The sequence below is a fragment of the Rissa tridactyla genome, chromosome 13 (genome assembly GCF_028500815.1).
Source record: "Rissa tridactyla isolate bRisTri1 chromosome 13, bRisTri1.patW.cur.20221130, whole genome shotgun sequence".
Lineage (NCBI taxonomy): Eukaryota > Metazoa > Chordata > Aves > Charadriiformes > Laridae > Rissa > Rissa tridactyla.
Window position 1 is genome coordinate 12,716,767 of NC_071478.1, and position 26,014 is coordinate 12,742,780.

Consider the following 26,014-nt stretch of genomic DNA (forward strand, 5'->3'; position numbering starts at 1 on the left):
TTTGTGTGTGGGGGGGTTTGTGCTTCTCAACTGTGCGCGGATCCTGCTGGAACCGCCGGCTGTCATCGTGTCTCACTGTTTCTCCTGCAGGCCCAGGCAAACAATCCCCCCAAAACAGCGGGATGTCCTGAAAAGCCTAAGGAGGGAGCGTGGCACCCCCGCAGGGGGACAGCACTGCTCGCTGCCTGCTCCTCCAGATCGTTAGCGGGGCTCTTTTGGTTAGGATAGCAGCTCTCAGGATCTTTCTACTCAGTAGTTCACCCCTGGAGACCTGACTACAGCTTCCAACAACCACCGGGGCTTGCTTTCAATTTCAGATTGTTTAGGATGTTCCCGGATAAAATTTGTCTTAAAAGCAGCCTCAGTGAACGTTGGGAATTGTAGTCAATTCTGCTTATAGCACTTTTCTCTCTGGGAGAAGACTCTGTTGTGGGCAGGACCAGTTGGTTTTTCAGTTTTGTTTTCTTTCCCTTTAGATACAGGCATCGCTTTCCTTCTTGGCATGGGAGGGAGGCTGAGGCAGAGTAAGGTGGGGTAAAACTGTATATTGTCACGTTTACTAAGGCTGCATTTTCTTAATTTCTGATTATGCTTTCATTTCAAGCGAGGCTTTAATAGTGATTGAACAAAAGTATTTTTAAGGAAACCTGTGCTTTTGACTCCCAGATTCTGCAGAAAAAAAGATTAATTTTACAGCTTTTCTCTTTAGATCCGTCTTCCATGAGGCTTGCTTTCCTTCCTCCTGCAGCAGATTCACTTACACCATGTTCATGTGTATGCAACTGCCCCAACACATCAGTCCAAGGATGTTTTTGGCTGGGACAGTTGATGGCTGATGCAGTCTTCTCGCAGGGCTGGCTGCTGCCTCGCGTCAGACCCAGGGCCCTGGAGAGCTGTTGATTATTCGTAACAGTTAGAGCATGAGTTGTGGAAATGCAAACTTCCCTCTGGCCATCTGCCACTGGGACTTAGCCTTTTGTGGGGCATATGCCCCAAGAGCACAGCTAGCTGGACTGGTCAATACTTGGCCCTTTTCCTGGCAGTGTCAGTTAATGCTAGCGGTGCTTTTTGTAACGTGAGCACCTGCTCTCCACAGACCAGGCACAGACTTGGTACCTCTTGCCATGCTGCCTGCCAGCATCCGCCCCCCGACGGTAACTGTTGGCTGTTATGACTGTGATTTCTTTTGCGCTGGTGACCCAGAGGTGACGCCTTCTTTATCTCATAGCAATTCCCCCAGGCACTGATTTTGCTAGACCTTTTGTCCTTGCAATCAACTGATGCTTACATTGCTGGAAAGTGGGACTCGCCATAAGGCGAGATGATTTGCACAGTATTGGCCCTTTTAAAAGAATCCCCCTGCCCCGACGCAGGAACCATGCTTTCACAGATTTGATCATCGCTATTTAAACAGAGGAGGGCGTTTAATAATTAAACTGATTGTGAGCACCTTCTGCTGGAAGTGCCTACTACAGCAAACCAAGCCTTCTGGTGTGATTAATGAAATCCATTGTGGCATTAATTTTCATCTCTAATGCTTCTTTCAGTGTATAAAACAAAAAGAGATTATACTGAGATGGCTTTAATCCCCCAAACAAAGCCTGAAACAAAACCCATTGCTGCAGCTGTTAGGATAGGGAGGGGAAAAAAGCTATTGCCTGGATGGAGAGAAAAAGCATATATAAATCAGTGCTATGTATTGTAGATATGCCACCATCTCAGTCAGGCATCTATACAAGCTTAATGCTCATTTGGGGCCTATTGACTGCAAAACATAACAGTGTTATCCGGAGTAACCTTGGATTAAAGCTTTGTTCACAGCATGGCCTGTAATTAACTTCCACTTCAAAAAACAAATCCATTGTCCTGTGAATTTAATTATTGATTTGACTTTTTAGAAACATATTAGGTTACTCTTTTTTAAAACTCCTTTGTATGTTACTTTACCGGTATTTTATCATGTATGTGTTATCCTAATCAAATATCTATGAAAAACTGTTAAGAATACAACAGTACAGTTTTTTTAGAGTTATATGGTGGCATTATCCATTAGGATCCTAAAATGTATTTCAGTTGAGAGCTGGGACAGTTGCTGTCCATAGGTGGACACTCGACTCCCATTTCTGCTCTTCTCCAGTAGTTAGGCTTGGTTATGTCCTTTGGAGAACCTCAGCCTAGAAAAAAGGAGAATGAGTTAAGGGGAATGAATAAAAAACGAGTTGGATTTTTTTCTGTTCAATTGCACTGCTCAAGCCTGATGCAAAGCTTCACTACTCAGGTACTAAGAACTGCAAATAGTGGGTAGATCTTGTGGAGATTTAGATCAAGCATTTCAGGAGCTGATGCTCTCGCAGTGTGGAAGGTTCCTGTCTGTACAGTGCAAATTATCTTTCAGCATGGAAGTCACCACAGGGATGACCTTTTCTGAAAATGCAAAAAGGCCTGACTGATTCAAGCACACAGAGAACTGAGAGCAAGTGACTGATGAAAGTGATGTCATCCCATAAAACAAAAATGTCACCTTATCCAGGACATATGAAGGCCTTCTCTGTGGTATTAGGAAACTAGGGTGAAAATAAAGCATTGGAATTAGAGAGTAGTGTAAGGTTGCCTGTAAGAAGAGCAATCATTCTTCTCTTGCTCTAGTGAAAAACTTGCAGGGCTGTACAAGAAAAGCAACCAAAAAGTTCTGTCCTGTATGAGGAAAAAGGACAGCACTGATGTTGTTGCTAAGTAATTTCCCCTTCTTGTTTTTCCTCATCCCACAATTACCCGATTCAGTAAATAAGCCGTGGGGATGGTTGGAGAACTTCACTCAAGGAGCCATTCAGGGCAATCTGCCAGTGCAATTCACTCTACTAAACAGGTTCCTAAAGGAGCGAGGTATTGAAACAGGCAATCCAGCTTAAGATATGGATATGGCAATGTATATTGTCCTCCCCAGAGGGTCAAGGAGAGGTGAACTCTAAGCTTTGCAGGCTCTTCAATCCCAATATCAAGTATATCGTTAAAACTGATGCTTTGAAATTAGTCTTCTGCCTTCCAGAGATTTCACCAGTTGGTCCTTTACAAAGGAAGTGTGGCAGAGGGTCTGGACCTTTGGTGGTTACACCAAGAAATATTAGAGTATGTACAACTGTATGAGTTAAGCAGGACAAAACATTTTTCACACATCAGAAAGCCACAAATCCAATAAATGTCCAAGTGCTTCAATCAATACTTTCACCTCAGCTATGAGGACAGCACTCAGAAAACAAGCACTGCCAGGGATCATCCTTTTTTATTTAGAGTAAGGGGAGAAAAAGATGTGTTGCCACAACCAGACCTATAAAAGCAGATTATTGTCCTGTGCTTTTAAAGCTGACTGTGGTGAGAGAGGAATTCCCATCAGCATCCTTAATCTTCCTGACAGTGGGCTGACAGTCTTCCAGGGGAGGTGGCACAAGCTATCAGGTTTTTTTTGCCATGCTCGCTCGCGCGCTCTCTCTCATCTTTTTGAATGATTAATTGCTTTTCTTTCTCTTTGCTTTACTGTGCTTTATTTCTGACAAATGTTTTGGTTATTCTGGTTGTTTGTGTACTTCCGTGCTGAGGTGTTTCAGTGCACCAGAGCCTTCTGCTGCTGCAAGATGGGCAGCAAGAGGTGCAGGCAGCCTAAGAGAGTTTGCTCAGAGTTTGCAGTTAACCAAATGAATAATTAAAGAAAATACGTGCCTTGCTTTCGAAGCAGGCCAGAACTGCAAAGCCAGAGATAAGACTCATGTCTGACCTTTTTTTTTGCTTTGCTTCTGTAATGTCCAAAGCTAGCCGGTATGCGTTGGCCCAGGTTTTCCCTGGTGCTTGGTAGAGGATATACAAGATGGGAAAGTGTATTTGCAGAGGTTGGTAAGGGAGAAGAGAACAGAAATTTCTGGTTAAACAGAAGGGAAAAGAAAGCTGTTAGGAGTGTTAGCCAAGCAACATGTAGTAAAATAAAAGACCATCCTGATGCTTCCCAAGGCTCACGATCCCCACAGAGTTCCCAGCAAGTTTGTTGTTTCCCAGAGTTATCAATATTACGTCAGTTAGAGCAGAAAAAGCACTCATCCACCAAAGTGACTCATAACATCAAAGTCAGGGGAAAAATCCCTTAACTGCTAAGGGCATAAAGCATGTCCTGGGTGATTCAGGACTGCCTAAGGACGGAGCCAACACCATACTATGCTCACCCTACTGCCTGTGTGCAAGGAACAAGGGACGCAAAGGGAAAAGAATAGAGTAATAGTTTTGACATGTCATATGGCACATATGAGTATTGTGCTGAGAAATCTATGAGTTAGAGACGTAAATACTTTGTACCACAGCTTTTAGTCACTTTGAGGTGCAAAGTTTGGAAGCATGCCGTAACAGTCTCTCCAGAACAAAGTTGACACTGCTGGGAACAAGCAGAACTACTCTGGAGCAAGTGGAATTGCATGGCCAATATTTCAGGCCAGATTGATTTGTTTGGGGTATCACACTGGCAATTTGACTTTTTTTCACACCTGGCCCTGACCAGCCATATGACGTAAATGCTACTTTTCGGGCCTCCTTCTCGACTTACCTAGGGCTCCTTCTCGACTTACCGTGCTCCAGGTAGACTCTGGACACAGACAGAGTCCAAGCTGTCTCCCTCTTACCGGGACAATCTTCCAACACTTATCCCAGGACAGCTCCCATTCTCAGAAACTCTTGCGCCAGCTGCAGGGATTTGCCATCACACGCCGTCAGCATCGTGTTACAGACATATGCTACTTAGAGCAGCTGCACCACCACTTCTTATTGCTTCAAGCTTTCTCAGCTGGAGAAGCTGCAAAGAAATAAAAAATATCCTGGGGACATGGTGAGCACACCAGGGTCCAGAGCAGACCTGGGATGGGGCACTGCACGCCCACTTGAGAGGTGTTAGGTCTGAGCACTTCGACGCAAACATGGCCCTGGGCTTGCTACTTCTGCAGTCCACAGAAGGAGTAAAGATGTAATGGATCCATGGGTAGATGTAGATCTACATGTAGACTAGGGCTGGGTTTTTTTGATGAAGTAGGTGTTTTCAACAGTGGGTGTGACTCCCTCTTGAATCTTACATGACAATGTTTGACAAGTTTTTGTGGAACAAAAACTCCTATTAAAAAAGAAAAAGTAGCCTGTGCCTTTGCTCATATGATGACACAAACTGAGTGAGATGTTCTTGCTTTATTTCTTTGTAGCAAACCATTAGGTCCTAAAATTACCTGTCATGGTGTTGGCCCTGGAGTTCGGCAACCATTAAATGATTAGACATGACTTTGTGCTTTGTTGTGGGGAGAAATATTTGTTCACTATCATCTTGCTCTGCTTATTATGGATATGCTGTGATTTGTAATGACTCGTTAGGAACGATGGTCTTTGATCTAGCATTATTGGATTGTAATTGTACATGTTGACATGAAGCAATCTTGGTTTTAATGCAGCCTCCTTCACTCACTGTTGTGGTCAATTATTTCATGATAATGGCAACTCTTCCAGGTATTTTTGCTTCGTTGAGCAATTATGTTGTTATGGAAACTGATATTCTATAAATTATCTGAAGAGACGCCTGATTCACTTCCTGGGAACAAGAAGTTTGAAAGTAAAAAGTAAAGGATAAGTGTCTTAATTAGCTATATATTTATTTGTGTAATTACTAATTCTTAGGGCCTATTAACTATTTGGTGCAAATACCAGCACCTTTGCATCCGTGCAGGATCTGGTCAGTTGTTGTCCCTCATTAGAGAATGTGTGACCGGTGGATATGCACAAGAGATGGTAAGCTTGTTCCTGCCTGTATGTAGGTGACCTGTGTGCTAACCTTGCTGGATTTGGAGAACATTTCTGTGTTCCATCTGCAGGGCTCATGAGCTCCAAAAACCTTGCCTTGGCTGTGCTGTGGTCAGTGCTGCATGTGGCTGTGGCAGGAAGGATGTGTCCTTTTGTCTTTGTGAACAAGATTTATGGGGGACTGGACACTGCAGGAGATTGATAATCTGATACAAGAACCTCTTGCTCCTGTTCAATCATTTAAACATTTCAGAGAGGCTGTGTGTGTAACAGAGTTTCCTTCCCATCTACTGCTGGTTTCTTGCCTTAAGATAAAGGAATGGGCAGCCTTGAGGGATTTTTGGTTTGGGGTATTTTGTCCAAAAAACCCTACCCTTTCAACTGGTGCAAAGGCCGTCCCCATGTTTACTAATCCCAAGCGCTGGAAAAAAATCACAGGGCCTGAACTGTCACATCATTAGAAGCCAGACAGTCCTGCCCGGATGGAGGCATCCTGAGTACGTGCAGCACAGAAGCTTTCAGAAAGAGTTTTTGCAGCATGCATTACCTAAGAGAGGAGCAGCCTTTCATCCCCAGTGCTGTTTCTTCAGCACTTTTCAAGAGCACGAACTACGATAAACATGTAGGTGGAAAACCATTGAACAGAAGTAATTAAGTTGCTCCTGGTTAGCTGAAGCTCATTCTCCATGGTTGAGGGACCCTGCATTAGCATGAGTTAGTCAGTGCTGTTCCCCCGGCATCCTTCTCCTTTTTCATGCTTTCAAACTGTGGTTTCTGTACTTCTGTTTCTTTTAAACAGTGCAGGTCCAAAAAAGAGCGTTGTTACCTTTTACATGTTCATCTTAAGCCTGAAGTTAAATGCCTGATGTTTTTGGCATCCAGATGCAGAGGCCAGGCAGGGGGCAGGCAGGGTGAGATGAGTATCAGTGTGTGTTCTGGTAACAGGATCGTGCTTGGAAACATTCTTGTTTTCCACCTCGCCCATATCAGTTCAAGCTGGAAAAGCCAGCTATTGCTTCTTAATATTGACTAAACTAAATTGCTTTGTGGTGTTTACTAAATACTAGCTCATGAGAAACAAAGTCCTCTGGGTTGAAGCAGGTGTTCAGAAAGAAAACAACACTAAAAAAGGAATGAAAGAAGTAACAAAACTTCTTAATATTTAAGTCTGAGGAGTCCAAGCGGCTTCTATTCAAAATGCCCATTCCTCCCAAAACAGCTTTCAGGAAGTAAAGTAGTGTCTGTGAATACTACAGGACAGGGGCCACACAGGGACATCAGCTTCCCTGGGTCCCAGGGAAAGTGGCTCTGCAGGGTGGCCTACAGCAGGAAGCTCTCCTTCTCTTGACTCTGGAGGGCACCTGGAAATCTGTCTTTCCTCTGCTGGCCTGGCCACAGGGAACACTGCAAGTACTAGGAAGAGAGCCTCCAGATGTTAATTTGTTTCCCTGTGTGAGTAGAGGGCTTTAATTTGGGGGTTGTAATCAACCTTGCTATAAAAAAACACAGGTCTTAATCTCTCCAGAAAAATGAAACTCATGTGTCTTCTCATTCTAGTTGCTGGTTTCTAAATCCCCTTTGGTTTGTCAGCACCTTTCCGCTACACAGAATGGAGAGTTGCCAGACTGGTGTATCATCTCTCTGGGGCCTGCTGCCCACGTAACAGGTAGCATATTCAAATTCAAAATAGCAGACTTCATAAGAGTGCAGGTCAGCTTCGGATGGCTGTAAAAGAGATTTGTTATTTTTACAAATGTGGTTGCATATTGCTGTATGAGAACAACTCACAATGAAATAAAACTTGTTATGAGTAATTTCCATTTTAAACTCATATTTATGAATAAGAGTTTTCAAGAGAAAAAGAATTGCCAAATAATAGCTAAGACGTACTGTTGAATTATGGGTATTGGTTTCTGTTGTTTAATTACCTGCAGACTGCACTATCATGCTGGAAAGGCAATGGCAGAACTTCCTATACTACAGTTCCACTCTCTTTCATCTGGCAAATGTCCTTCTATAGGATTAAAAAGTAAATTTTTTTCCATTATTTATACTGCTCAAAAAAATAATGCATCTTTTCTCCCCGTTTGGGCACTTGCTTCACTAACAGAAGCACAACTTTGAAAGCTTTTTTTATGTGTCTGCTTTACTGCTAGCATAAGAACTCCTCTGCACAGCACTATGCAAAGATCCCTGAATATTACACATGCAATGTCATCTGCTTTTGGAGAGGCAGCAAAACCAGACTTTTCCAAAAACTACATCCTATGTCTTCCCGTACTGTCTTCTTTCCAAGGAGTCCAAAGCTCTTCATAGAACCTATAATGAGGCAACTCTTGGGGTAACACTGTCCTGTAATGACTGTTCCTCTTTCACAGAGGGATGAAGAGAAGCCAAGGCAGTAACGAGCCAACAGTCCCCAATGCCAGGTCATACACAAACCTCATGTTGAAGTAATGACTTAGAGTATTAACCCTTAGATCACAATTTCTCTTCAAGGCCCAAATTGCAAGAGGGAACCAAAAGAGATCCTGGTAGTATCTTCCTGTAATGACTACACTTCTTTGTTTTTTGAGACAGACTCCCAAGGATGAAGGCAGGAGATGCTATAACACAGCTGACGTCACAGATGTATAACGGTAGTGGTAGTAAGAGAGCTGAATAGAACAAGAGAGAAGGTCACAGCTCCAAAGAGCTTGAGATCAAAACATAACAAACATAGAAAACAGGAAAGGGATTAGTGTTAGATACCAGAAAGGAGAAGGGGAGAGAATGAATCCATATTACAGTAATTTTACTGGTCAGTTTTTAAATTGTAAGATAAATTGTGCTTGTAATCTAAAAAAGAAAAAGTATTTCTTTATTCCTGCTGGGAGGACCTAGTTCACACTAGTTGTAAATATGTTAGGACAGAAAAATCAAAGTGTTTAACTGCTGCGAAGCACTCTTATCATATCTTCATGCCTTTTGAAGCGGTAATTCAATGATTGATCAGAGGAGATCTAATTAACTAACTACATTAAATGAAAAAAACAACCATGGAGAAAGTTGTGATACTCTGCGTATCACATTCATCAGAATCTTTCCTCTGCTACCTGGGTGTGGGTGTTCTATGGAGAAGCCAAACCTTCATTCAATGTATGACCTAAAAATAAACCTTAAGATTAAAAGTTTCCTTTGTCTTTCTGTCTTGCCTTTCCCATATTGTTGCTTTGCATACTTCTAAGACATTTTAGGAAGTGCATAGACCATATTTGTCACTAACATATTCAGCATTCAGTTAACTGCTTAAATCTAATATTCACCCACGCATGATCTATATGGGGGTGAAATTTAGATATGAACATTACCTTAATAAAGTATCTTCTATTCTTGTTTCCCATTTTAAATTTTGCTTTATAGCATTGCACGCCTGCCGAGGCTAGGCAAGCTCAGTCTCATCGGAAATGACATTTATGAACATTTAGTGCAGCCTCGGACTGGGTTCACAGTCAACTTCTCCCATGGGGTGTATGAAAGCAGCGTGACCTGCAACGTGACGAATGAGAGAAGTGACAAATATGAAGCCAAATATTATTCATTGAGATTGATGAATACTTTGACATGCTGTTGTAAAGGAATATAGAGATCGTGTGCATATTTTGCTTACTTGACGGCCTTTCATCTTAGATACAGAGGCTATGATAAAACTCCACAGCAATCCAGGCTCTCCAGCAGAGCTCGGTTTGGCTGATTGCCCTTTCATACCTGTTGTGCTTTGGAGTGTGATTCTCCTCTCTCTTGGAGATCAGGTTGTTTTATAAAGCTTTCAGACCTTTGCCTGACAAGATCTTTTGAATCCTATGAAATCAGCCTCGTTGGGCAGGAAGAGAAGAGTCATCAAAAGTCTTCTTACGTGCATTATTTCAGTGCTGTGGGCTTGCATTATCTTCCACATATTTGGCTATCTGGTTTCTCTGAGAAACACTTTACTATTAAAATAACAGATTAGATTGATAGAATTTTTGCCTATTTTAATAACTCGCTTAGGTTAGCATCAGATGTAGCCTTATGTGAAGAATTTAATTTATTTTTATATTTTCCCTCACTGTTTTGATTCAAAGATATTGCATAGATAGATGAATATTGCTTCCCCAAATTTACATTTAAGTGAAGAAATTTCAGCAAAGGCCAAAAGGGCCTTCCAAAGCATTATAGAATATCCTCCCAGAAAAGGCTATATGGCTTGCCTGTGACACACAGTCTGGCCCAGAGGTAGTAATCTTTACTGCTCCCTGGGTCAGTTTTGTGCTATTCGGCGTCAGTGACAGGTAAGATACATGCCGTGTCAGTTTTACTCCATTTTTTACCTCTAAAAGAGTAACCCATATACAAATAACTGAAATATTTATGGGTTTGTCCTTCAAGTGTTTTTGTTTGTTTAGTGTTTCAGAAGTTACTCTGTAGGAAAAAGAAGATGCTCCTACATAAAATGATACGTCTGCAGAGCTCATGAAATATTGTCTTACTCTTCAGAGCACACCAACATCCCTCTCCTGTGCCGAAGCCTCCCTAGGAACTTGCTGTGGGCGTGAATGGTAAGAGCGGGCTACTGTGATTTTTATTGCATCTGCACGTGTGTCACCCTTGGTTGCTTTCCTTTTTCTCTGGATGACTTACTAGCTCAATAAGGTGTAGCATAACTAACCTGAACTGCTATAGCCATCAGAAATTGGAAAATCATTCAGCAGCACAGTTGATAGTTAGCCTAAAAGCCTACTCCCAGCTGATGGGGGGAAAGGCTTTTGGGTAAAGGAGGTTCTTTATGGGAATCATTTGCTCAACTGCTATAGAATTAGGCCTTACAGTTGGAAAGAGAACCTGTAATGAAGGAATCTACATCTTTGGAAAAGTGCCTCACTCTGAGCTTCAAATAATGCTTTGTTTAAAAAGCTGGAGTTTTCTTTGTATTTTTAGAAAATTAAACTAGGAGTTCCCCTGTGCTAGCATATGCTCTGGAAATGATCTTACAGCCTTTTCTGTTTAGTATTTTATCATGCTTCTATTTAACTTTGTCTGGCTTTCTGGTACCATTAATTGTATCTATTAGTCTGTTAAACTCTTCCTATATCTCATTTCTCTGGAGAATAAGAGTAATTTGAAATAGTTAGAGAATGCTGGCAAGGCAAGTGATTGTGTTTATAAAACAGAAACATTATGTTCCTCTTTATTTACAATTATTGTAAATGGGAAATGCATCTATTGTTAATATTTCTCTGAAATTACGTATCACTCTTTCAGACACCTGAAGACCCATTATCACCTCCATAATTTTTGTGTTGCTTTGTCTATGAGAGAAAATGTCCTTTATTTGCCTATCTCTGAAATAGCGTCTCATCAATTGGGAACCGATTTAGAATTCTTTTAATTCAGCAGATCATTAGAATATATATGGCACTTCCAGGGAAAATCAAACCACACGGAAACAATAAAGACTGGCAGTTATGTCTCATCAACAGTAATAGTCCAGCATTAGGGAAAAAATTATGATGTATTTTTCTTCTGAAGCCTATCAACATTTAACAAAACTGCTTTTTGTATTTTTAGCCCATTATAAAAATACCAATAGTTGGGAGCCTTTTTCAGGGGGGGGCTGGGGGGGAGAGAAGGGAAGGAGAGGGTAAAGAGACAGACAGCTGCAAGGACTTGCAGCAGATTCTGATTCTCTATTTTGTTTGACCTGTTTTAACGAGCTTCCTCTGTTGAAATATCATAGTCTATGTTGGGAATTATGTCAGGAAGCACAATATGTGCAGTGTGGGTGAGTGAGCTTGCATAAACTGTCAATGAAGATCAATTATAGGAATTATTGAATTACACATTAGATAAGAAGCAGATGACTTCTTTTTGCATGCAAGTGCGGTGTTAACTATTTTTGTCTAAATTAAAATATAGCCATACAGGCACTGAAAATCTGTCACTAAGCGTCACAAGCTGCCCAGGCTTATTGATTATTTTTTTCTTTACGACTGAAGTCCTGCAGTTTCGTGGTTTTGGCATGAAGCACTGTGCAGATGAAGCGAGACAGCATCAATCTACTAACAACATAAAATTTATATGCAGCTTGGGCAGAAATAGCCCCTTACAAAAGACTCGGTAGGGATGAAAAGAAAAATGTTATTTATCTGTTGCCATTTTCTGAATGTGTTGGTACTCCTGATTCATGCTGTGTGTCCTCCTGCTCCTACCACAGCTGGGCAGTTAACGACAGGGTGGTGAGACAGGCTCGTTCCTGCACCTTCATCATTTATAAATACCTTGTATCGGCCTGTTTATTGGACCTTTTTGAATGTCTAGAGGGCATTTTTGCCCCAAGAGGCTACAAATAAGGTGAGAAGACTGGCTGTAGACCAGCCATCCTTTAGCAGACTCTCCACAGCTGTTGAACACCAGTGCCAGCATTGCCTGTCTGTGCCTCTGGCTCAGTTTGATGCTGAAGAATCCCAGCTTGGCAAAACAGAAAACCAGTATGATTTAAAGAGCCCTTTTCAAGAGAGAAATAGCTGTTCTTATTCATAGGAACTAGATGATAGATCATCTTTTGATGTTGGGTTGCTGGAAGGCATCAGAATGAAACCGAGGAGAATACAGAGAGGACAGAGGTGCAACAAACTATGCAGCCTGTCTGCAAATACTCTTTTATTCCAGCATCCTGTATTCTAAAATGGAACATCTTTATTTCCTAATATCTGTTCATGGTGGATTGAGTTGATGCTTAACCCAGCACCCTCCGCTGCTTTTACTGCTGTCTCCTGGAGAATTTTAAGTGGTAGCTGGTGTTCTGCTTTAGAAAGGTTGTTAGCAAATAACAATTACTTAGCATAGATTTTTTGGGTTCTTTTGTCATTTTGAGGTTGGCTATTAGGCTTTTTCTGATAATTGTTTTATATGAAAAGCTGACTGCTTTCTGCTTCATGTTTAAAAGGTTTAAGAATTGTAATATGTACTACTCCCCAACAAGTCTGCACCTCTCCCTTTGTTTCCAAGAAAGTAATTGCTATTAGCTGTTGCCATCCACCGGCACAATTAATAAATGTTGCATCTGATCCATTTCAAAATTTCAGAGAATCAATGCACAAGACTCATTACTCTTAGGAAAACTGGATAGCTGAGTGATGGGAAGAGCAGAAAGTAGAAAATATTCTACCTTAGTACTTATGTAATTTATTCAATTATAGAGAAATTTGAAACAGTAGTATAAACCCACCTTTTATTAAAAAGTAAGTTTAAAAACTTTAAGTCTGTCAGTAGTACTTTAAAAACACACAAAAAAAGAAAAGTAGTCTTAAGCCTGGTTTTTTGTTTGCAGGAAATGTTTATTCCACAGAAACTCTTTTGCATGGAGTTTCCGTTCCTCTTTCAAGACTGGTGTTTTAGTATCCAGCCTTTGGCTTAAAATGGCTAAATGCAATTCCTTGGCAGACCATGAACATTTCATCATTGCAACAATCTCCCACCGTCCTTTTTTTTTCTGTTTGAGGAAGAATATACTAGTTTTGTAGCCTTTTCCTTCCAGGTAGCAAAGGAAATTTAAAAGTGTAAGAAAACAATGTGAGCCAGGCCAATAGCCCATCAGGAATGGTGAACAGTGCTCCAAAACAGCGATTTGACCATGCAGGAACCTCCAGAGCAGCCAGAAATTGTCATTCAATCCCTATATGAACATTAAGTTACTTCACTGTTTGTCAGTGTTATGTCTTAATCACTTATTCATCACAATTCTTAACATGGAAAAGCTGTTTAAAAATCAGAATCCCACAACAGTCACTGTAAAATATTACTTGGCCTCCAAGCAAACAGTATAGAACTAATTCCAGAAGAATTAAATAAAGTAACATGTAGGCTGTCATTGCTGTGAGTTCTTCAAGACAGGAATGAACACACCCACTCAGAGCAAGTACATCTTAAGTCTGTAAAGTACCAAAATCGTGATTCCAAATTAAAAAATAGACAGGCAATCATAACTAAATTTCTTTTAGTCTTACCTGGAAGAGTTCTTCTAGATTAAAATTGTCATTGCCTCTTCTGATGCTTTTATTTATACTCTGAACAAAGTGCTGCTGTTGTTCTTTGATACCCTATTCATTCTCGCCACCGTGCCTATAAGGCTGTAGTGCACAGATTATTGTTTACTGGATTTTTGGGAATAAATCTTCAAAAGAAACAAGATAGAATTTCTTTCAGGTTCACTTATATAAAGAAGCCAAGTCTGCCTCTGCATCTTAATTCACCAGAGTTAGTAAAAAGTTTTGTTGTTCTTTTTAAAAAAAAGAGCTTACGTAATTTCAACAGGCATATTTTCTTTAATCTATTTTAATACTTAATTTTGATGCTTCAGTCTGACAGTATTTGTTTTACAGAACTGCAGGTAAGAGAGAGTCGTTTTATTTTGCTTTTAGACAACAAATGTTGGAACTCTGTAGTATGTTGTAGCTACATCTGTCAGCCAACACTGGGCTGCGGGAAAGCACCTTCTACTCCCAATGACTTCTGCAGCAGAGACGAGTGGAGCTACTGCCTCAGTGTGTGGACTTGATATGAGCAGGCTCTTCCCAACTGAATTGTAGTTTGCAACTGGCATTGAACTGACCTATTTAAAAAAAACAACCAATCACAAACAAACAACAAACTAACAAACATCCTTGTTTCAAAAAGGGGAATGTTTTCCACTCCAGTGGAAAACTGATTTAGTGATGCTTCCCTCCCCAGATGGCTGCCTGCCATTTTGTTACATAGTTGAGTTTCAACATCAGTCTAACCTTGTTTATTCCAGAAAACTCCGAATAATCACTAGACCTGTTCTCCCCAAAATCACAATGGTATAGCGCCATACGAGTATCTTTCAACGCCATCTAGCTAAATCCTAAATTAATTCACATCCTTCCACCTTTATGGAAGTCAGCCAAAAAGATTTATGTGTGTGCACGGCTCTGCCACTCATCAGTATTGGACAGGGAGGTGTGTGTCTGGCACATCTCTGTTTCTGGCTCCGCTCAGGGACAGAGATCAGCTAAGAGCCTACTACTTATATTAAGACAGAATGAATCTTTTTGAGCACTTTCCCTTGATGACGGTCAGATTTCCAGTTTCCGAATATAGTGCGTGGACTAGACTGAGTCAGAACTTCTTTCACCACAAATCAGGATACACAACGTTCTGCAGCCCACAGGAGGGCGGGGAATGCCAGGTTTCTGAATAGAATTCCAACACATAGCAATGAAGCGCAGATGACAAGCAAGCAAATTATTGTTGTAGTAAACTAAAGGGTGTCTTTCCTGTGGATTTGTTGGTTTAAGGCAAGGAAAAAGTCCTCCTGTGAACATCTAGAATTCATTCATCCTAGGACCAAAGTAAGATTAAATTCTACTAATAAGTTTTAATTGTGCTCTCAAAAGAATTTGCTGTCTTCACTATAAAGGTATCTCAGTTCATATCGTCTTTTGGAATCCAGGTAAAATATGATTTGATATCGCAGTCTTTTACATGATGACCATGTCTAAATTCCAGAGTAACTGAGTATTTTGTTGTATGCAATTTCCAGATGATAAACTGCACCTGTCCCATTCTAGGTTTTATCTTCTAAAACAGAGTTCAACATTGCCTTCCTTTCCATGTCAGTGAAAACATACAAGTAGTTCTTTAGCTACATTTTAAAAAAATGTGTTTATTGTAGTTGCTCAGATACTTTGGCAGTTTTGCTTTAATTAAGCCCTTGTCACTTGTTGCTCTGCAACATATAATTCCCGTTAAGTCATGACAAATTTAGTTTTCAGCAGCTCCAGGAGATGTTAATGTGAAGACATCAATATTCATGTGTCTTGACAGATCGTGAGGTTTAATAAATTGCTTCTATAAGACAATTTTTGTGGAATCAGGGGTGTTCCTCTGGTGGCACAAGGGAAGCCTGAAGCTGAGATATATAAAAGATCATTTGCTTTTTACTGCATCTAAAAATTAACAAATTATTTCTCCAGTAAGTAATGAGGTATTTGGTCTAGGATAAACATAAAAAAATTAATGTGTAAGACAATTAGGATTTAAGAAGCACTTAACTTTCATGCGGTTAAATGCTTAATTTGCATATAAAAAGTGTTGTTAGTGACCCAATTTGGTTCCCATTTCATTTTGGTCAAACCAGAAATTTAGCATGATTGTGTTTTGGCTTACAGAGAAATTCAACATGTAATGTTAGCAGAGTTTGGTAAGAAAACCTGGGTAGTCATGGAACAGTGTGTGCTGGAATGAGGAATCCTCAGAACTGGGACTAGGTCTGAAGAGCATCACATGTGTCTGTTTGAAATTTTATAAATAAACACAAAGATAGATGATGGCTATGTACCTAATAGGAAGGCTACCATGTGTATTTAAAACACTATTTTAGTGGATTTTACTTCTGTAAATATAAGGAAAATAAAAACAATGTGTAACCCCCCCCCTAGTGAACACTAACACTTATAATACTATTATTAGCGTATTGCTAATATAAACAAAAAAGGCCTTTAATATTCTAGTGGAAGTCTATGGAAGAAACACTGAACAGCCACTTAGGTCTTTTGAAGTTTCATTTCCTTTCTGCTTATCCTAGGAGAATGATTGCAGAGTGATCTTTTTTCCAAAAATTCTAAGGAGGAAATTAAAAATATGGCAGAAGGAAAGACAATATGTTTTCCTGGCGATTATTTCTCTTTGCCTTCATATCTTTCTCAGAAAAGGAATTTACTTACCTTTTCCATAACTGTTACTCCTAAAGATGTATTGTGCAAATATTTCTGTCCCCTGTAGTGTGCATGACTATTACATCTAAGCTGGATATTTTGTGATAGTTTGGGAAAAGAAAATGGAAAAAAATGTGCCTAGGATAATTTTGGTCCCATTAAGCAGTGGTGAGAGCTACTATTAGCAAGGGTTTATGATAGCGTTCAAGTCAGACAAGTTTAACCCTTTATTTTGATGCAGAAAGTGGTAACTCAGCTATGATCAGGGTTAGGGCTAGGAAAAAAATGGAAGAGCTTGGTTTATTACAGGATCTTTTGAATACTGAAGTTACAGAAAGGAATAGAGCTGATAAGGAATAATTCATTTTTTGTTTTCATACGCATATAGATTAGCTATGGTAAAGGCCAGCCATAACATTCAACAAAAGAATTGCTGAAGAACGCGATTTATTTCTGGGGTCCACATACTCTGGAAGCCTAGGTTGCAAACTGCTACCAGTCTGCATGAATGGATTAGCATTAGATTTTGGAAACCACAGAGCTGAAGAGATTTCCAAGGTAGAACAAAAAATGGGATTTTTTTGGTCATGCTTAGCTCTTATAATTGTGATAGCACAAGCCTTTTTTATCGCCTTCTAGCCATATGTAAATGTCAGGAAGTTAGCATCCTAAGAGCAGTCACCAGCGTCTTGCTGCTCCAAAGATGAAGATGTTTAAGAGTGACGCTGCTGTAAATACAGAAGTTCACAGCCAGATGATGTTAGGGGGGATTTGGCATCTCTCTGCCCATTAAAATATGGCGATGTTAGTTTGGATGAGAATCTGAATGCCAGGTTCTTGGCAAAAGGTTGGCATACTGCATGCCTCATCTTTTACTTTTACTTAGTGTCTTAGACCCCGAGCAAGCCTGAAGGGTGTTAGTGACAAGCAAGCTTTGGAACAGGGTCACTTTGGCGCACTACACAACAGCACGAGGGAAGAGAATTTTGGCCGGGGAAATAAAGGGAAATCCCTACTCTTATAATAAAAAAATGCCAAACAGATGGTAACCAATTGCATGGTGAGATGTCAAAACATGTTGAGCACCATATTGGGGCCTGTTTAGAGAAAATCATAGAGCTATTTATTTTATTAATTTAATAGTAAGGAATAAGCCCTTGTTTTGTACAATTGCAGGTTTGCAATGATCCTTCACGTGAAATGAGGTTATCCACAGGAGTAGCTGCCAAAATCGAGACGTGATATATAATTTGTCCATTATAAAGACAAAGAACTAGTCTACTGTGATTGCTCTTGATAAAAATATCAAAAGTATGAAGGAATCATCGCATTCACTCTGAAGACTTCAGATCACCACTTTAAAGAAAAACAAAATACATGTTCTTCTGAAAAGGTATTTATTTTTTTTTACCTCAGACATCAGAAACAGGTACTGAGGTGTTATCACTGAAACTGCAGCTTTTCTTTGTCTCCCCCGCTCCCTCCATCTGCCACTTCAGCTTCTTTTCTTAATGTTTGATAACAGTTCTTGTGCAGCTGTATTTTTATGCTATTTCATTTTGCTAGTAGATATTCTTGTTTATGTGAGCCTTTTACACCACAACAAAGAAGAAAAAACAGTAAGTGGTCTTTTACCACATGACTGCTTCTAGCAAAATATATATTTAAGGGCCTTCTTAAAGGGAAGTGATCTAACTTTTGAGCCCTCACCTAAATCATGAGGAAAACTGTATCCATCCCAAACAATGCTTTTAACAGCCAGCCTCACCCGGCTGGTCAAACTTGGGATATTGGGTGGGAGACCCACAGCTAGCGTTCATGTTGCAGAAGGGAAAGGGTAGCCTAATGTGGGTGAGATGAAACCTTTAAGGAGCCAACTCCTCATCCAGTCTGTGGATCAGCTGTTCTACACCATCCTGCAGAGAAGATAGAATCATTTGAACACAATACGGAAAGGACATGTCAGAAAGAGAACCCAGCTCTTCTGCTTCCCTCATTTTCTACATCTAAATTAATGTACAGATACGGTCATTTCCCAAGAGGCATTAGAAACAGCGTGGATATTTAACAGTAATTTTGCCAGTTAAAAGAGAGGAGGCTAACACCATTTGTGCAGAAGGTCGGCTGGAGAAAGGGAAAGGCAGAGGAGCCTAAAGTTCTCTCAGTTTGGATGGCAGACAGTAAGACTTGTCTAAAACCTAGGACAGAGCACCCTTAGATATGAGTAGGCTGCAAATATCAAGGCAGGATCTGATATTTTACTAAAGTGCGCTAGCATGAAAATCAATCAGTTTATGAAAAGAAAGCTCTTTATCGCACTTCTTTTGAAGAGCACATCTCGCTTGTGCAATGCAGTTGTGGATGAGACATAGACAATGACAGTGTCCTGAATGGAATCCAAACAGCAAATTGGCAGTGCAGGTGGTGGACAATAAATTAGATTTTAAAAACTCTTTCAGGTTTAATAACTTGAAGTGAACCCAGATATGTAAGTTTGAGACAAGAAATACAACAAAATTATGTCAGAGTTCCAGTGGTGGACTGGAAGAGGTGGAAGGAAGCACAAATCTGTAAAATGATTTGTATAAAGTCATAATACAAAAAATCCATCTGTGCATTATCTTATCAGCTAGATGCCAAGCTCTTATTAGCATAATTAAAATGATTGCTGGATAGCAAAACATCTTCTTTTGTGTCACTATGCAGCAACATGATTATTTCTTTTAAGGAACCCCATCACCTCGATCTGTTGCCAGCTCAAAGCCTGCCAAGACACTGTGTAACAAAGAACTGTACTTTGAAATAGCATCCTGTGTTTTTGCATAATCGTGATGTTTGCAGATAGCATCAACGCTTCACGCTGATGTTCTCCACTGACATCACTGTACCCATCCATCGTTAAAGCAAGGTCATGCTGCAATCCACTTAGCATTTTGATGGACGGCACATAGGCACTTTGGAGGGGATGCCGAGCTGGAACGTTTTCACCAACACTTCACTTTTAAGCTAATTACCCGATATATGAATAAGATGGTCACATACATCACCAAAAAAAAAAGAAAAGTGGGACATAAAGGTCAAATAAGCATTTCACAGAGCACAGTTTAAAGCTTCTCAAAACAGTTTTATTTCCCCTCTGGCTGTCCTACCTGGCAGTTAGCTGCTGCCAACTATGACGTCTAGCCTACGGTTGCGCCAGCTCTGGTCACAATTATTCAGAATGAGTTTTTTTTTTTTTTTTTTTTTTTGCCTTTGACGGTTTGTCAAAGGAGAAAAAAAAAAAGGTAAAATAAATGGTGAGGGGAACGAACCCCGTCGCTCGCTCCCTCAGGGCCCGGTGGGGCGGGGAGCCCGCGAGGGACCGAACGGTCCCTCGCGGGCTCCCCGCCCCACCGGGCCCTGAGGGAGCGAGCGGTTGCTGGGCCCGCAGCGGCGGCAACCGGCCCCCCTCAGCGACAAACATGGCGGTCAGCCCGCCGCCTTGACGGTTAAAACCGTTAACGGTCCTCCCGCGCGCCCGCCCCCGCCCCCCCGAGGAGGGGGAAGCCCTTCCTCTAGGGACGTGATGACGGCGCTTCCGCCAGGCCGGCCTCGGGATTGGCTGAGGAGGGGGGGCGCGTCATCGGAAGTGGTGGGGTGGGGGGACACGCCCTCGGCTCCGTTCAAACCCGGATGGCGGTAAAGGTGAGGAGAGCGGGGCGGGGGTTTGCGTGCGTTCAAAGTTGTTATTTTTAATAAATTTTGTCTCCAAGGAAATATAAACGTCGCTTAAATTGTACCCGTCTTCATCCTCCTTTTTCATTTAAAGTCGCCTATTAAATCACCTCTTCTTGAAAGTCGCGCTTCTCTTTATCAGGCGATCTTTTATACGACATAATCCGTAAAGATGTTGAAGTTTAAATGCGCCCGAAATCCGGTGGAGGCAGGACCGATGGAGCCCATCACCAGCCGAGTTTCTCGGCTAAATCTGCTTTTTCAGGTAAAGAGCGTCTGGCCCGGGATTAGCTGATCTCGGTTTTGTTTGTGTGTGTCCCCCCGCAGTGTATCAAAATACACTTTTGCATGCCTATGTGGACACTCAAAGCGTGCCTTTGTGGCCCTCTGAAGGAAGGGGTAAAAGAGGAGGATGACTTGTTGACATTCAAAGTGTGTATCTAGTCTGCAGAAAGTTCAGTGCATAGGAGCTGGTCTCATGTTTGTCTGTCAATGTTTGAGCCTGAGTGGATTTTCCCACATAAAGATGGAATATTGCATTCCATGTCCTGTTATCAACAATTTTTTCATGCGTGGTGTAGCTGAGGGTTTGTCATGAGATGCGTTTACCTAACTAGCTGCTACTTGATCATCTGAGGTTCAGCGCCTTCTCCTTCTAGACCTAATATCAATACTGATTGCTTAACCTATTTGTACCATGAAAAAATCCACATGGTACCATGTCAAGAAAAAAGCTGCTCAGATCGTAGTTGTCAGCAAGATGTAGATAGTTTCAAGAAAGCTGTGATTTCAACTTTAACAATCTTTAAAGGATCACTTTGTCTGAAAGTAAAATACCTGTAACAGCTATTACAGATACACATAGTGAGTTGATATATTTACCTCACACTTCTGTATCATTTGTCTAATTTCTGAAGTAGCGATTTTTAAATGGATAATATATAATCTGCTCTATACATATGTTATTGATTTGAGGCTTTTCATTGTTGTCTAAGACTCCATCTGCTGTTGCTTCTTTTTTTTTTCCAGGGGAAGCCACTCTTTGTGACTCAACAGCAGATGTCTCCTCTCTCCCGGGAAGGCATCCTTGATTCTTTATTCGTTCTTTTTGAAGAATGCAGGAACCCCGCTTTAATGAAAATTAAACATGTTGGCAACTTTGTCAAGAAGTGTAAGTTCGCTTAGACTCATTTTCAGATGTCATTATAAAAGACAGTTCTTAAGAATCTGAACGTTTAAATAATGCTTTAGTTGCTTTGATTCATTAAAAATTGTAACCTAGGATTTGAGCATCTGACTTTTTGTGGGCAGACTCAACATTGCAAAGGGGATCTTGGCAATCTTAGTAAGGCTTTATTCAGGTCCAAAAAGGTGAAATGCAAGTGGCTTTTGAAGTGCTGTGACTTGAATGTGCATCCTTCTTAGTCCGTACTATATTTGTAGTTGAGGAGGCACTTTCTTTAAAAGTGGCTGAGTAGTGCATACAGCAAAGCTCCAAGTACGCACAACAGAAGGATGTCAGAAGTTGAGAGCAGGACAGTGACTAGAGGTACAAGGAAAAAAAAATCTAGGAAGGAGCTTGTCTCTTTCAGCTTGAAGTAGTCTTTTGGATTCAATGTGTTACCTGAATTTTGCATGTGTAACTTGTAAATAGTAGTTCTGTGCTTCAGAAATTGAATTTGTGATGGAGTAAATATTTTACTGATAATGTGCTTGGATTCTTTTTGGGGAAAAGGAAGAAAAAAAAATCCATCAATTTTTCTATTAAAATATACTAGGAAGCCATTTGGTTAAAAGTAACTCATCATGCCCTCTATAATAGCTCCATCCAACGGTTTCTAGATATTATTAGCAGAGAGTAATTTTCTGCTAGTCTGAAGAATTTTTAGAACAATCTACAGTGAGCAATTGATTATCACAGTGCATGCTGGTTGAAATTAGTCAATGGAAAACTTGAACTGAATAACTGAAATAAATGTCTACGGTTATTTGTTAGCCAATAGACTAGTGCCTCCCACAGGCAGAGGAGAAAACCCTGCCACTTGACTCGTGGAACTCGGCTGGGTAAAGCCCTCATATTTAGAGAATACACTTTGTATTGGTAAAGGATGGTTGGAAAGAAATTAGAAACAAAAGAGGCTATCAGCCTATGATGTTATGAATGGGACAGAATTATGGTTGCTATGGGAACTGTCTTAACGTTTCCTGATTCTTTTGTATGTACCATATTTCAGTCTTAACTATGCATTAGTACAGTCTTTTTCTAGTACTTATGCATACTGTCTTTTTTTAAGAAGCACATTCTGGAATAATTTAACATTTCTTTAAAGTCTGGAACTAAATGTGGGGCTTTTTGTTTTGTTTTATTCCTCATTTTTGATGCTGTGTTTGTTATGAAATGCCAGTTGGCTAATGTAAAAATAAGTATTTTATTTTTATAGATGCAGAGACTATAGCTGAATTAAGGGAACTGCAACCCAGTGTGAAGGATTTTGAAGTAAAGAGTGTGGTTGGCTGTGGTCACTTTGCAGATGTAAAAGTAGTAAGAGAGAAAGTTACTGGTGATGTATATGCTATGAAGGTGACGAGCAAGGAGTCCTTGTTGGCGCAGGAGCACGTATGTATATTTTTCTGTTATGATAGTAGAACAATACATTATGATTTGTTGAACATTTCCTTTTGGTCACTACTATTAGAATTAAGTTAAAAGTGTATCTTGAGAAGGATCATCCTACATTTCAGTGAAGTAATATATTTGTGTGTAGTTTTGCTGTGTTTAAAAGCCATTGTCATAGACTACGAATCTATTGTGTGAGGTGCCGTCCAAAACGAAAAATGGCCCTTGTCTTAAAGGGTTTACCATCTAATTGTAAGACAAGAAAAAACAAATGAAGAAAATACTGTATCAGTATTGATCAGCTTGATGATGGCTTGAATTTTCAGACAATCTATTCATTAAGGTTTTTTTATTTTAAAGAGCGACATAGAATGTCAAGAGTGGGTGTGAAGGCAAACTGTGGCGACTGGATTTTTATGGAGAGCCTCTCACTAGCTTGAGAAATGTGTTACTTGGAAACTTAAAAAAAGGGATAATGAAGGTTGCTATCATAGTTTGGTGAGAAACAGAAGTTAATCTTTCACTGACATGGGATGACAAGGAGGACAGAGATACTCCATGAAAGACCTTGTGAATTCATACAGCAATATCTGCATCAGTTGTTCCCAATATATGGTGCTGTTATGTTGCTCCTGAGATTCCTTAGCATTGTTTGTGGCTATCAGAAATGAAGATAAACTAAAATTACTCTTGCTATGGCATAGGTTGACAGGAGAGCAAAGTGTGATACTACCTTCAATATGACACTTGCTCAGCCTTGTTGAGCATGGGTCAGTGAATGTAGGGAATGTTGATCTAAATGAACTTGCAGTATCTCTGTGATACAATTAATTTCTTGTTGTCTGGCTGCACATCTGAATAATTAAATAGTTGCTAGAGGATGATTTCAAGAAAGTCTTTATTTTAATACCTTACAATGAATTTATTACTGAATTAGCTGTGAGATGCTACCCCATAGTTGCTCTAGCCTCTTTTCTGTTTGTCTGATTCTTTTGAGATTATTTTTATTTTATTAGGGTCAGTCCAGATGAGCTCAACCAAGATTGCATTCCAGACTGGTAGATGCTTCACTGGTTTGAAAGGGAAGCTGGCCTTTGTTGCAGAGACCATTCAGTTGAAAGCAAGCTAGACAACAGAAGGTTTGGGGGGGAACGGAAAACACAAAGGAGTAAAATTACTTTTTTAAAGGTGCACATCACAAGGAAATAGCATTTAATATTTTCTGGGTAACTTTTTTTGATGTGTGCCTTTGGCACAGACTCAAATCTTTCTGAAACTAGGGGATTCTAATGTATTCTAACTCATTTTCGTCGTGACATAACTGAACACTTCCTTTTTTTGTAGGTGTCATTTTTTGAGGAAGAACGCAATATATTATCTCAGAGCACCAGTCCGTGGATTCCACAGTTACAATATGCATTTCAAGACAAGAAAAATCTCTACTTGGTAATGCCTACTCTTTGTTTCTTTTCTCCTCTATTAAACGCTATTGCCATTGGTATGCTGAAGAACAATGTGGTGGTTGAAGTGTGCTCATCTTCTGTAAATTTTCCTGCATTACATGCTGCTGTTTGATATGTGTCCAGTGTAATATGGAGGAATTGAATGGAATATCTTTTGTATGTATGAACTATATCTGTTCCTGTAAAATTTTATGTAGGTTATGGAGTATCAGCCTGGAGGGGACTTACTGTCACTCTTAAACCGATATGATGACCAACTAGATGAGAGTATGGTCCAGTTTTATCTTGCAGAGTTGATTTTAGCCATTCACAGTGTCCATCAGATGGGTTATGTACACCGGTAGGTAAACATTGCTTTGCATTGCACATAATAGTTGATCACTATCATTCCAGAAAAAGTCTTCTGAAATGATGTATTCTTGTTGTGTTGTTTTTTTTTTTTAATATTCTGTCCTCTTTCAGGATAGCATTTCACATGCTGTATCAGAAGAGAAAATTAGAAAATTAATCAGACTCCAACTATAATTATAGCTAAAGGCATTAACTTTGATGTAAAGTTCAAACTAATATCAAGAAAGGATTGTTATATATATTTTCTGGAGGCTTAGTAAAAAGAAGCCTTAATGTTGCACTATAAAAAATGAAAATCTTTTCCGGAGATTGTTGCTTTTAGTACCAAGTAATATGGGAAATTAGTGTAACTGTAAAAACCTGTTGTGCGCTGATTGGTGAACAGCGCAGTATAGGATGTTGGACCAGTTAAATATCAGAGTTTTCTGAGGATCGTATCAAGGCTTGAAGGCTGTTTCTATATGCATTTTCAAATCATATTGGTGTTTAAGAAATTTATTCCATTCTGAGGCTTCGGAAATGTTATGAAATATTTTATGTTCCAAGAAACAGTAGTGACTGCACTTAGTGCATAGGCTGTGGCTTTCTAATGCAGGATAGCTGCCTGGATTTGAAAGATGTACAGAATAATAAGCTGCAAGGAAATTTGGGAAGAAAGCTACGTAATACTTCACTGTAACTCAGTTACCCTGTAGTCAAGGTGCAAAACGACCTTCTCTTTCCATCTTCTGTCAATAATTATTAACTTTCCGTGGAAATAAAGGGAACTTTACTACTTTCCTATTTGCTTGGAAACAGAACAACAGTTGGAAATAAGACTCCCACTTGTTAAGGTTTTATGCAACTGAGCACAGTCGAGTGTAGGTGAATAAGGATATCCTGTTATTGAGATGTGACAGTGGGGAACAGTATGGAAAGGTACTGATTGCTTTCTTCTTGCTTACAGAGATATCAAACCAGAGAATGTTCTTATTGACAGAACAGGACACATTAAACTGGTGGACTTTGGGTCAGCTGCCAAAATGACAGTAAACAAAACGGTAATAACATGGATTTAAACTTTGCCTTTGGCTTGTTTGGATAGGCCACTCAAAAAGGGAAAGCTAACTTTATATCTGTTCCTTGATTACACCTTGTTCTTCTGCCTTACTTGTCCAATATATAATCTATTCACAGTGATATTTTTCCATTTATGAATGGCTTTTCAAACATGAGCTTGAGTATCTTTTGCAGCTCTCAGGAGATATATATTTGCTTATTAAAATTTTTATAGGCAAGTAAGGTAAAGGCAAGTCTACTTT

The 26,014-nt window shown here is 40.0% G+C and overlaps 1 protein-coding gene across 2 annotated transcripts in view; it reads left to right on the forward strand.

The window, feature by feature from the left end:
- The window catches only part of CIT (citron rho-interacting serine/threonine kinase), a 141,098-nt gene that overhangs the window by 49,217 nt on the left and 65,867 nt on the right, over positions 1–26,014 (forward strand). Inside the window, exons 6-13 of one of the 2 annotated variants that reach the window (XM_054219220.1) lie at positions 10,239–10,391; positions 17,745–17,961; positions 20,425–20,547; positions 21,312–21,453; positions 22,724–22,899; positions 24,244–24,345; positions 24,560–24,702; positions 25,660–25,753. In XM_054219220.1, coding sequence (XP_054075195.1) covers positions 20,455–20,547; positions 21,312–21,453; positions 22,724–22,899; positions 24,244–24,345; positions 24,560–24,702; positions 25,660–25,753 — 750 coding nt within the window. In that variant the 5' untranslated portion in view covers positions 10,239–10,391; positions 17,745–17,961; positions 20,425–20,454. Of the gene's footprint in view, positions 1–10,238; positions 10,392–17,744; positions 17,962–20,238; positions 20,253–20,424; positions 20,548–21,311; positions 21,454–22,723; positions 22,900–24,243; positions 24,346–24,559; positions 24,703–25,659; positions 25,754–26,014 lie in introns of those variants that run through there. The other variant, XM_054219219.1, reaches the window with a different exon arrangement.